At 47.5% G+C, this 12,784-nt stretch overlaps 1 protein-coding gene across 2 annotated transcripts in view; it reads left to right on the forward strand.

Moving 5' to 3' along the window:
• The window catches only part of PAPOLA (poly(A) polymerase alpha), a 105,920-nt gene that overhangs the window by 30,407 nt on the left and 62,729 nt on the right, over nt 1–12,784 (forward strand). For both annotated transcript variants that reach the window (XM_082275239.1, XM_082275238.1), the window contains exons 5-7: nt 3,834–3,943; nt 4,571–4,624; nt 7,219–7,330. In XM_082275239.1, the coding sequence (XP_082131365.1) occupies nt 3,834–3,943; nt 4,571–4,624; nt 7,219–7,330 (276 nt within the window). The remainder of the gene's footprint in view (nt 1–3,833; nt 3,944–4,570; nt 4,625–7,218; nt 7,331–12,784) is intronic.

Here is a 12,784-nt window from a genome sequence, read left to right on the forward strand (position 1 = left end):
TGGTTAACGTGGGCCCCTCCATGGGTTGGTTGGACCCCTGAGTGCCCTTCCTTCCCTCGTCGCTCCCCCTCATTATTGGGGTCCCTCAGCGGACCACCCCCCCATTCACCAACATCTAGCTCCCGCAGAGCCTCAAAAGCGGCAAAGGTGTTTCCCTTTCCTGTCTTATTTCGACAACATTGTTGTGAGTCAGTGGGGTTCCCCCAAACTCCCTGTCAGGGTCCCTAAGCGCTTAGCTAGAAGGTATCCATATGAAGAGTCCCTGTTGAAGAAACTGACAGTACCACCTGTGGTGGACTCGCAGGTTTCCAGTTTGAATAAAGAAACCCTTCTCCTGGGGAGGACTCCCCACCCTTTAAGGATTCTTTTGACAAGAGAGCTGAATCTCTGGTCCGATACCTTTTTACCATGGTTGGTTCCATTCTGCGGCCGGTTTTTGCCATACCATTGGTTTCCCAGACCTTAACGGAATGGGCTAAGCTCCTGCGCCAGGATTTGGAAGGGGGATAGTCCCCTCCTGATCTGGTGGACCAGTTGGTCCAGGGGTTGCAGTATATCTGTGATGCCTCTCTGGATGCGGCACCTTAGCCTGCAGATTGTCCGTGACAGCGGTGACTCTTCGCCGCATGATATGGCTGAAATACTGGTCTGCGGACCAGGCTTCCAAGAAAGTATTAATTAAACCTTCCATGGAAGAGATCATTAAGGATCTTACTGGAGGTAAAAGTACTTCGCTTCCACAGACTACCAGGAGCAAAGAGTCTCGTCGCAAACGTGGCCCCTTCTCAGACCAAAAGCAGTCCTTTCGCCCCTCTGGCTCTAAGAACCGGGGGGATCAAAATCCGCCCATAACCCCGAAGAGGGTTCCAAGAGGCCCTGGCCTGATGAGACGAAAGCGGGTTCCCCTGGGACCGCAGACAACCCAACTTCTGCCTGAAGGGGCAACCTCACCTGTATCTGGGGTTGGGGGACTGTAGACCTCCTTGATTCAAGACAAATGGGTCCTTGCCTCTGGCAAGGTTCTTCCCTTCCAACCTGCGTTTGGCCCCAGATCGCCCACGAGGTCTTCTTGGGACGGTACAGAATCTGCTTTCACAGGGGGTCATTGTCCTGGTTCCGGAATCGGAACGCTTTCAGGGGTTTTATTCAAACCGATTTACTGTTCCTTTTCGGTGTCTAGAGTCTTGGAGTTTCTCCAAAGAGGTGTAGATCAGCGTTTGGCCTTGGGTACAATCAAAGGCCAGATTTCGGCCCTGGTGATTTTCTTTCAGCACCCGTTAGCCACAAATTCCCTGGTTCACACCTTTGTTCAGGGGGTCTGCCACCTGGCTCCCCCGGTGAGGTCTCCGTTACCTCCATGGGGCCTCAATTTGGCGCTGTTGGTTCTTCAGAAACCGCTTTTTGAAAATATTAGTGAGGTTTCTCTGCTTACTCTGTCAAAGAAGGTAGCCTTCTTGGTGGCTATTACTTTTGCGTGCAGGGTGTCTTAGTTGGCGACGTTGTCTTGTCTTTCACCCTATCTGGTAGTTCAGAGACACAGTGGTGCTTCATCCCTGCCAGTTGTTCCTTAAGTCGTTTCTGGTTTCCATTTAAATGAAGACATTGTGTTGCCTTCCTTGTGTTCTAAACCTAAGCATCCTAAAGAGATTGCCTTACATTCTTTGGATGTGGTTCGGGCAATCATGGTGTACCTGGCGGTGACTAATTTGTTCCGAAAATCGGATTCTCTATTTGTCCTTACAGATAGACCCCACAAGGGGCTGGCCGCATCTGCTGCGACCATTTCTAGATGGATCAGGCAGACCGTGGTGCAGGTCTATTCCATTAAGGGTCAGGATCCTCCTTTCCCTCTTAAGGCGCATTCTATGAGGACGCTTAGTGCCTCTTGGACCTTCCGGCGTCAGTAGTGCAGGTTTGAAAGTCGGCCACCTGGTCGTCCATGCACACTTTCACAAAAATTTTATAAGGTGGATGTGTTATCTACATCTGCAAATGCTTCTTTTGGCCGCAAGGTTTTGCAGACCGCTGTTGGAGAGGATTAAGAGGTGAACTCCAGTTGTTCTTAATTGAGCTCCTGTTTTACCTGGTTGGCTATGTTTAGCCTTTGGGAAGTGTGTTTCTTGCTGTGTTCCTCCTACCCCACATGTTGACACTACTTTGGGACGTCCCAAGGGTCAAGAAGATCTGGAGTTCGTCAATGAACGAAAGAGAACTGGATTTCTGTCTTTCCGTAAAATCCTTTTGTCTGATGTTCTTTGACGGACACAGCACCCGCCCCTTTATTGAGTTGGATTTTATGTTCTTACACTGCTTGTTACAAAACTGAAGCCCTATAGTAGGAAGTGGGCGTATACCCCCTCTGACTGCCCATAGGCATAGTCAAACTTTTTTCTGCCTATTGTCCTACTCCTGTAGGGGGCAGCATAAACCCAGGGGTTTATGAAGATCTGGAGCTGTGTCCATCAATGAACATCAGAGAAGGATTTTACGGTAAGACAAAAAAAGTTTTTACTATAGTAGTTCTCTTGGAGCTCCATATTTCTAGCCAAAGCCTTCTGATCAGGGTTTTCTTGTCACTGCCTGCACCAAAGCCAACTGAAGATGATTTAATTTAAATTTGGGTTAGGCTGCATTCACACATGAGCAGTGCAACTTTTAGACAATTTTTTTATTTTTTTTTTATTTTTAGAAGTGTATTACAAGCGTTTACAGCTTCAGGCGTTTTTTGTTTAGCCAATGGCAAACACTAGGGGGAGGAGATTAGGAGTGGAGAGCTGCTGTTTGAGCAGAAAACGCTTGTAAAACGTTCATATTGCACTTTTTCAGGCATTCCCTTTTGAAGTCTATGGGGCCCAATCTGCCTCCAATTTGGCAAAAAGAAGCTCATGTACTTTTTTGAGCAACAGGCGTTTTGCTTCAGGCGACAGAATGCTCAGATGTGAACAAAAGCCATTGAAAGAAAAGATTTGGCTTGTTGAGCATTTTAGAGCTACAAGCTTGAAGCAGAAAATCTCTCTGGTGTGAACGAGGCCAATTGCTGTTTTATGTCAACCTCCATGTAAACTACAGTTTAGAAATAAACAATGCCCAGTACTGGTCAGTTGGTAAATCAGCTTTGAGCTAGTATTAACCCTTTCACTGAACCAACATAAGGCTTTTGTTGGCCATAGCTTGGGGGGGGGGGGTTACTTATGCTCCCATGCTGTATCATGTCCCTAAACATTACAAACTTGCATACTTAAAAAAATGACAGGCTTTTAGATGGAAACAATCAGGTGGCTGTACAGCTGCTTGATCGTTTCCACGAACCTCCAGGACATGGGCCTCTTATGCCACGTTTCCCAAGCTCTGCTATCCCACTAGCAGGCCTTGGACTGGCATGGCCAGTGTCACCAGGTAAAATGGAGAAAGACCAGTGAACATCCATTCGTTGAAATCCCCTAGCTAGAAAAAAACAGAAGCCATGTGTTTTTACGTTGCTTTTAGTGTCACTTGTCACCCAATCTGTGTTCCATTAGCTTTAAGGACAGGAGAGAATAGATCATGTCATTCCTGATACCTGAATACATTTGTATTCCCCTCTTCCCTCACAGTTTGACATGGGTATAGTGTCTGATAAATCACAGGGGCTGACAGTGGGTTTGACTCCCTACCCTCCATTTAATCTAAAATATGTTCTTCGATATACTTTACCCTTTCTTTTTTCCTACTAGAATGGCTCAATTTCCTAAAATGCAGTGGGCATCTGATTTAAAGTCAGTTTATTAATATTACTTTTCCTTAATAATTCTCTGAGGTCTTGTCAAGTTACATAACCCTGGTTTGATCTGCAGGTGCTGATATTGATGCCTTGTGTGTGGCGCCCAGGCATGTTGAAAGGACTGACTTCTTTACATCATTTTATGAGAAGCTGAAGCTTCAAGATGAAGTGAAGGACCTACGTGTAAGTTTTTTTTTTTTTTTTTTTTTTTTTTTTTTTAATTTCCCTCTTTCTAGATCCTAAATATCCAGTTGGCTTGATTTTTCAATTGTAATGGTCACCCCTTTGAAGAAAGCATACTATGTTAAACTGAGCTCTTTGCAAAAAGCTTAATACACTGTTGAAATACATGCAAGTAGTATTTAGCCAGTGGGGCGTCCTATCCAGATACCACTGCAGGTTACACTGCAGTTAGTATACCAATCTCAATGAAATTGTGTAGCCTGCAGCCTACAAAAGTAGCTTGACTCTGCTTTGAGAATGTAAATTCTCTGGCTGTTTAAATGCTGCTTTAGCTTTAAAGTATTACTAAAACCAGGAACCTGCATTTACTACACAGTCAGCCATCCAGCGTTTTTAAAACAAGGCCAGTAATAGTAACTAATGCTTACAGTACATCAGGACAGATGTACCATTTCCATGACCTGTTCCAACCTGTGCTTGGTCAGTGAAGGAGCAGCAGTACATTGTCTTCAATCTGCTGCAGAGAAGAGATGTGTTCTAGAACTATTCTGGAATCCTTGCCACATTTTCTAATGCATTTCTTTCCATTACCGTAAGATGTTTACTATTATTCTTTTTCCTTTACAGGCTGTAGAAGAAGCATATGTGCCCGTGATTAAACTTGTCTTTGATGGGATTGAGGTAATAATGGAAATTACCTTTTATCTATTTATTGTGATTGAGTTGTATATGATTGTGAAATTTGAGGGCTTGAACTGCCAGAGAAGCATGGAAGGATTTTCCACTTTTCCCCTGCAAAACAAAACCCTATTTAATTTTAGTGGTCTGGTCGTTTGAGTTCTACACACTTTCTGTGGTACGATGTTTTTATTTATATATTTTATTTAATATATATTTTATTTAATATACATGTCGCTTGGTTCATAGCTGCACCAGCTTTAGAAATACATGTTCAGGGTTTGCTCCCCCAACTTTTTGCTTGTTTACAATGTTTTTATTGACATATAAAGGGAAGCCAGATAACCAATTCCTACACGGGGGTTATAAGCATGAAGCATAAGACAGAAGTTCGCACAAAAATACAAAGTAAATATTGCTATAAAATAAAAATTATAAACGGTGACCCTCAGGCCAGGGCTGGGGGTCAATGCGTAATGCCTGAGCCTGCAGACCCAGGGGCTAAGGTGGGCAAGAGGAGCGGAGCTGTCAGCAATAATAGGGGGAAATAAAACCAAAATAAGCACAGGACAATTAGAGAGAAGAAAAAACACACACAATGGCAGATGGAGGGGTGGGGGGACGGGGGGACAGAGCGGTGGGCAAGAAGCCCAGAAATAGGGTAAGAGGAGAGAGGCAAAGATGAACTAGGAAAAGGAAGGTCCCTCAGGCTGGGGAATAGGGTCAAGTTTGAGAGGCCTAGACTGGTCGGGTGCAGAGTAGGAAATGCATGGGACCACCATGGGGCCCATACTTAGAGAAATTAGGCATGGGAGTCATGGAGAATACTGGATATTTTTTCATGGATCATGAAGGTCGTCAAGGTGTTCTTCACCTCCAAAAATGATACAGCCGGCTTTTTCCAGGTCCTTGCTATTGTGCTCTTAGCTGCGATAAACGGATACGTGGCTATTTTTTGCTGTTGAGAGAAGAGGCCCAAGATCAGACAATGGAGCAATGCAAGTTTAAGGTCCTTGTAAAAAGGTACGTGGAAGAGGGGTAGATAGGAGTCCAAAGACCCTTGACCAAAATCCCACGAGGTGGGGGCAAAACCACCATGTATGCATTTATTCTCCTTGCTGACTACACATCCCGGAAGCATCTATCACTTTAGGATAGGTTTGACTTGGCAACGCATACTAGGACCTAGTACCAGTGGGGGAGAACCCTATAGGCTGCCTCCAACATGGCTGTGTTAAAAAAAGCACTTTTCTATGCTGGACCAGGCTTTACTCCTGTCTGCAAGGTCAATGGGGAGCAGGTCTCGTTCCTGTTTAAGCACATAGGAGAGGGAAGTAGAGGTGCTATTGTTGGGGAGTGAGGAGTAAATCATGGAAATGGTGCCGCATGCCTCCAAACAGTGCTGCCAGGTGTGTTCGAAGGCAGTCATTTGATATGGTAAGGAGACATGAAGCCGGAGCTACACTTTTTTTTTTTTTTTTCTTTTTTTTTTAAGTTATATTAACCCAATATTGGGGGAAAGGCCATTCCATAGTTCGTTAGTGATACAGTTTCTAAAGCTGACTTGTAAGCAGATTTTTAAGTGTAATAGAGTATCCTTGTACCACAAAGCTTCTAAATGTACAGATCTTTATACAGGCAGTCCCCAGGTTACCAACGAGATGGGGGGTTCTATACGTTTTTTGTTGAAGCGGAGTTCCACCCTGGAATTTTTTTTTTTTTTAAATAACCCCCGGGACAGTCAGGGCTAGTGCATTCCACAATGGCTAGCCTCTGATCTGTCCCGGGTTGCACTTACCTGTTAGGACAAATGCTTACCTTGAAAAAGTCTTGTCCAGCGCTGCCATCTCAGATGTGGGCAGCTTGAAGCCAGCGCGATCCTCTTCGGAGTCCTCTTCCACCTTCTTCGGTCCCACGATGCCCTGCGCCGGCCCTGCCGTCACTTCCTGTTTAGAAGGGGATGACGCGCGCGCCCCGGAACTGACGTCGGGGCCGGTGCAGGCGCAATGATTCCTGGGAGCGATGACGTTCAGCTCCCAGGAATCATTGCAGAGCCAGGAAGTGACGACGGGCCGAGGAAGGAGAAAGAAGGAAGTAAGGTAAGTATATTTTCTTCGCAACGAGGTAAGTAAAAAAAAATGTGATTAGCCATTTGTTTTTCAGGTGACCCGGAGCGAGAAGATGGAGGTAAGTATAAAATTAGGGTGGAACTCCACTTTAAGTTGAATTTGTATGCAAGTTGGAACTTGCTGTCTGTGCCCGTTCAGAATATTTCACCTCACTTTCAGTCCCTGTGACAATTAGATTTCAAAAATGTTGGGTTGTTGTGGAAACAAGGATTGACAAAGCTTCAGTAGACACCTTTTTCCCATGATGACGCTTCCAGGAATTAATTTCTCTTCCTAGGGGTAAATTTCCTCTCACCTTCTGTTTCCCTCCGTTTGTAAGTAGGAGTCATTTGTAAGTCGAGTGTTTGTAACCCTGGGACCGCCTGTAGTGTAAAGTTATTAAATGTATTTAAGCAAGGGGATCGTTAGCCCCTTATAGTTTTACTGTGCTGCATAATTTCTATGTATTTGATTCTAAATTCTTTTTAGATTGATATTTTATTTGCAAGACTTGCACTTCAGACAATTCCTGAGGACTTGGACCTGCGAGACGATAGCCTGCTTAAGAACTTGGATATCAGATGCATACGGAGTCTTAATGGTATGCTCATTTTGTCATGTAATTTTTGCTTTATTTTTTTATTTTATTTTTTAAGATGACATTGGTTTTTATGTAGTACAAGAGAACTAGAAAATAGACTAAACTTATAAATATAATCATCTGTCATTCTTGACTATGAATACTAGCAACATAAAAATGGCAATATTGTGCAGAAATAAGTTTTAAATGTAGCATGCAGTAATGTAAATTGAAGGTCAACATTGCTTTTTATACTACACTAGACTTCTGTTTGGAAAGCTTATAGGTGGAGTTGATCCCGGGCCCCAAATCAACTAAAAGTTTTGTGGCTTATCCCTTAGCGTGTATAGGGCATTCATGAAAGTATTCAGACCCCCTTCACTTTTTTAAATTTTGATATGTTGCAGCCTGATACTAGAGTTGTTTAGATTGATATTTTTCCTCTTCAGATCATTGACATGTCGGACACAGCTTCTGATCTTGCTTCGGATATTCATGACCATTGGGTTAAACAGCCCCCTACTGGAGTAAAAAGAATCTGGCTGTGCCTATTGGCAGTCCCAGGGGGTATACTCCCCCTCTCTGATAGGTCCTTACTCCTGACTAGGCAGTTTTTTTTCTGCCTAGTCAGGAGTAAGGACCTAGTTCCTTGCTGGGATCTCTGGTCCTGGCAATGTTTTTTCTTCTTTTTTGGATAAAAATTTTTCTCCTGTTTTTTTTCTGTGAGATCTACAATCAGCTGCCGGACTGGGCAACGGGCTGGTTAATCTAGATCCAGTGGTCACCCCACTCTGGCCAGCGAGGGCTTGCAGACCTCAACTCCGCGCTAGGTCTGCCGCGGCGTAGCCCCACCGTACAGGGGCTGGCCTGCGAGTTAAATGCCTTGCGAGGTCGCATACGACCCGGTCTCGGCCCGAGTCGCAACATTCCTCCTGGCCAACAGCCCCTCTATTTCGATGGAGGTTCTGTCTGGAGCGGTGCCTGCCTGGTTCCTGGTATGGTGAGTACCTGTCCCCTCTCTCCCCCTGGAGGGTTTTGGGGTGGACGTGGGCCCCTCCTTGGGACAGTTGGACCCCTGGGTTCCCCTCCTTCCAGTCAGGCACCCTCCCCCCCCCCCCCCCTCCTTTCATCTGTCCCCCCCATCCTCCACTTATGCTGGAACTGTGTTGGTGGTTAGGTCAGGAAGGAAGGGGGGCTCCTGCCAGGGCCTTTCTTCCTGCCTTGGCCTGTCCTTGAGGCCTAGGGATCCCTCCTGGGTCCCAGGGAGCCTCATGGTGCCGTGCAGGGCTGCCATTTTGCTGTAGCCTGTGTGTTTCTATGCACAGCGACCATGTTTGTGTAGTCTGGCAGCCAATTTGCGGGGGTTTGCCATTGAAAATAGCAGTGACAGTGGAGCCCTGTGGGCAACGATTTTGGCAGTAGGAGCCCCTTCTCATCCCCTGGTGCCGATTCCTGGATCGTTTCACTTCCTGATCACCACTTGTATAGTGCAGATTATCCTGGTGGCTGCAGGTGCCTGTTTCTGATGGTTGATGAGTCTGTTTGGATTCTCTCCCTCTCTGCTGAGGATTGCTTGGTGCTTTGTCTCTGGCGACTGGGTGATGCCAGCGCGGTTGGGGTTTTCCCTTTGCAGTGTGTTACACTTTTTGTGGGGTCCCCCTGGTGACTTATGGAGTCTTTTTTTAAAGCACATCTCCCCTCCTGATCCCCTCTGAGGCTGTGGGGCCCTCCGGGTCCCAGCCATCCATCAATGCACTGACGGCAGTCCTGGAGTCCTTTGTTTGCCGGGTGGAGGTGGCTTTTGGGTGACCGGCTAGCAAAAATGCCCCTCTGCCTCATCTTGCTCATCAGATCCTGAATCTGAATCGGCCGCCGCTAACCTAGGTCAACCCCGCTGGGTCTGTGAGCAGGCGCCTTGAATCCTCAGATAGTGAGGATGATTCCTCCCATCTGCAACAGCGCATGAAAAGGCGCTGGTGGAAGCACTGATTGTATCTGTGCGTGAGACCCTGAAGATGGAGGATGCAGCTGCGACGGAGATGCAGGTTCCCTTTGGCACTCACAAGCTATCCAGAGCGGCAAAGGTGTTTCCTTCCCTGCCTACTTTGACAGAATTGTCTCTAAAGAGTGGGGATGACCAAAGTGTCCCTTTGGGGTCCCTAAGCGATTTACTAAGCGTTACCGCTATGAGGAGTCCCTTCTTAAGAAGTGACCTGTTCCACTGATGGTGGACCTTCCAGTTTCCAGATAGAACAAGGCAACCCTGATTCCGGTTGAAGAGTCCCCAGCCTTTAAAGATCTGGCTGACAGGAAGGCTGAGGCTCGCAATATGTACACTCTGATTCGGCACTGAGGCCGATATTTACCTTAGCCCTGGTGTTGCAAACTCTGACCAAATGGGCTATGATTTTAGGCTGTGACCTGGAGGGAGAACAGCTCCCCCCTGCCTTTGTTGAGCTGGCGGGCCTGCTAGTACAGGGGCTGCAGTATCTGTGATGCCTCTTTGAACGCGGCTCCCCTAGTCGCTTGGCTCTCTGTTTCAGCAGTGGTACTTCGGCGTATTTTTGGGCTCAAATGCTGGTCTACGGACCAGACTTTAAAAAAAAATAAAGGCCTTGACTGATCTTTATTTTCAAGGAGATTGCCTGTTTAGAGCTACCCTGGATGACATTAAAGGTGTCCCTCAGGGTGGACTGACAAGGGCTGAAGCCTTTCAGGGCCTCCTCTGGAGGATCCACATAAACCTGGTCTGGCAAGCCGAGGCCAAGGCTCCTTCAGTATCAAGGTGCTCCCTCACCCATATTGGGTCTGGCTACAAGATCGAGCTTCGCTTTTGTCCCCCAGCAAGGTTTATTTCCTTCAAACTTGCGCTTGCCCCTGAACCACTTACAGGGTCTGTTCATGGTGGTACAAGACCTTTAACTTCAAGGGGTGATTGTCCCGGTTTCCGATTTCAGAACGTTTTCGGGGTTTTTACTCAAACCTGTTTACAGTTCGAAGGAAGGCAAAGTGCATCCAATCCTGGACCTCAAGGCGCTGAACTGCTTTGTGCAGGTACAGAAGTTCAGAATGGAGTCCTTTCGCATGGTGGCTGCATCCCTGCATCAGGGGGATTTTCTTGCCTCTATCGACATCAAGGATGCTTATTTTCACATTCCAATATGTGCCGCTCACCAGCGCTTCCTGTCTGCTCTGGTTCCATCCACAAGGCTGGACTATCTGGGTCTGACTCTGGACTTGGCTTTAGCAAGAGTGCTCCTTCCTCTGGACAAACTCTAGAAATTACAGGCTTCAATTCGCCTCCTGCTGTCCAGCAAATAATCATCCCTCCGGACTTTCATGCGGGTGCTGGGCCTGATGGTGCCTTACCTTTTTGAGGTGGTTCCGTTTGCACAGTTCCATACGAGGTCCCCGCATAGGGAGATTCTGGTAAAATGGGACAAGACTCCGCAGTCTCTGGTTAATCCAATATGGCTAATCTGGGGAACGAAGGAGTCCCTGATGTTGTGGCTTTGCGCTTCGATAGGGCAAATCCTTCCTCCCCTTGTATTGGACAGTGGTCACCATGGATGCCAGCCTGTCCGGCTGGGGAAGGCGTCCTTGGCAAAAATTCTGCTCAGGGGATCTGCACCCTGGAAGAGTTCAGACTACTGATCAGTGTCCTGGAACTCTGAGCGACCAGACTGTGCCTGGACCATTGTACGGATCGACTTCAGGGATGTCCAGTGCGCATTCAATCTGACAGTGCCACGGCCGTGGCTTATGTCAATCAAAAAGGGGGCACAAGAAGTTTCCTGGAGGTAGCCGGCATTCTAAGGTGGCAGAACGGTTCATTCCAGCCAACTCTGTCGTACACATTCCCAGGGTGGGAAATTGGCAGGTGAATTACCTCAGTCGGACTCGGTGTTGGACTAAGGCAGTGATGGCAAACCTTGGCACCCCAGAGGTTTTGGAACTGCATTTCCCATGATGCTCAACTACACTGCAGAATGATAAGCATCATGGGAAATGTAGTTCTAAAACCTCTGGGGTGCCAAGGTTCCTCATCACTGGACTAAGGGAGTGGTCCCTTCATCCGCAGATGTTTCATCAGTTTTGTCTTCGGTGGGGCTTCCCCAAGGTGGAACAGTTGGTGTCTCGGCTCAACCGAAAGCTGCAGAGGTTTATGGCTTGGTCACGGGATCCTCTAGCGGACGCCGCAGACGCACTGGTGGCCCCGTGGGGTCAGTATCTTCTGATTTACGCCTTCCCCATCTCTCAAGCCTTTGTCAAGACTTCTACGCAGGATCAAGGCAGAAGGGATTCCGGTCGTCTTAGTAGCTCCGGACTAGCCTCGCCGGGCTTGGTACGCTGATCTGGTGCAGCTGGTCGCCAACGTTCCTTGGAAGCTTCCCCTCAGGGAGGATCTGCTGTCCCAAGGATCAATCTTACCATATTGTTATGCTGCCCCGTACAGGAGTAGTACTGGGCAGGAAAAACTTTATTACGCCTACGGGGGCTGTCCCTTTAGGCATTACCCCACACACCCTGCTCCAGCATACCAGTTTGTTTCTGCCTAGTGAAGATGAGCCCACACCGGCAGGGACACAGGTGTCCTTTGGCTCCCACAAAACCCAAAAATTGGGCAAGGTTTTCCCTTGTCCCGAGAATTTTCATGATATTGTTAATGAACAAAGGTGGCGCATCAAGCATGTGGTAGTAGTGCCTAAGCGCATTAAATGCCGGTATCCCTTTACTGAGACGGTCTCCAACCGTTGGACGGGACGGTACCGCCTAAGGTGGATCATCCTGTATCCAGGTTGAACAAATCTTCTATAGTGCTTGTGGAAGATTCCCTGGTGTTTACGGACCCATGGGTGGAATCCTCTCTCTCGCTTTACTGCTGACACCTGTTCTCTGACTTTCCTACACGTGGGGTGGCCCCCCTCAGGTCAGGCCCCTTGACACGAGTCCCTGTACTCGTGATAGTTTTTTCCAGTGTCTCCCCTTTAGTCAGCTTTCCTGGAGCTCTGGGTTCAGCTCTTCTCATCCATTCCTTTGTCCCTCAGGATGACCTCTTGTGACCACGTGCCACTGCTATAGAGGCGGAGACAGCCGCCCCCTCCCTCCCTCCGGGATTCTTCTCTCCAGCCAGAGACCTTGCAGCAAGTGATCCTGGCTTTTATACAGTATACCAGAATGCACTGAGGTGACCTGACACTGCCAATCAACAGGACTGTTTCAAAGCCTCGGCATTCATTCGTCGGGTTTCCTCCCACTGTACAACATGCCTCCCTATTGGACCAGTGTGAATCACTCTAGACTTAATCGCATACTGGGCACAATGAGCAGACCTCACTAACAGATCCTGCTCTCTGGTGAGCAAAGAGCACTATAGATTTGCCTGCAGCCCCTCTGGTAAGCAGACAGAGCCAAAATCTATCCTCTCACTAGCACCTACCTAGGAGGGTGCTACATTTAAACAGTTTCAGCAGA

The sequence above is a fragment of the Pelophylax lessonae genome (genome assembly GCF_965119305.1).
Source record: "Pelophylax lessonae genome assembly, chromosome: 13".
Lineage (NCBI taxonomy): Eukaryota > Metazoa > Chordata > Amphibia > Anura > Ranidae > Pelophylax > Pelophylax lessonae.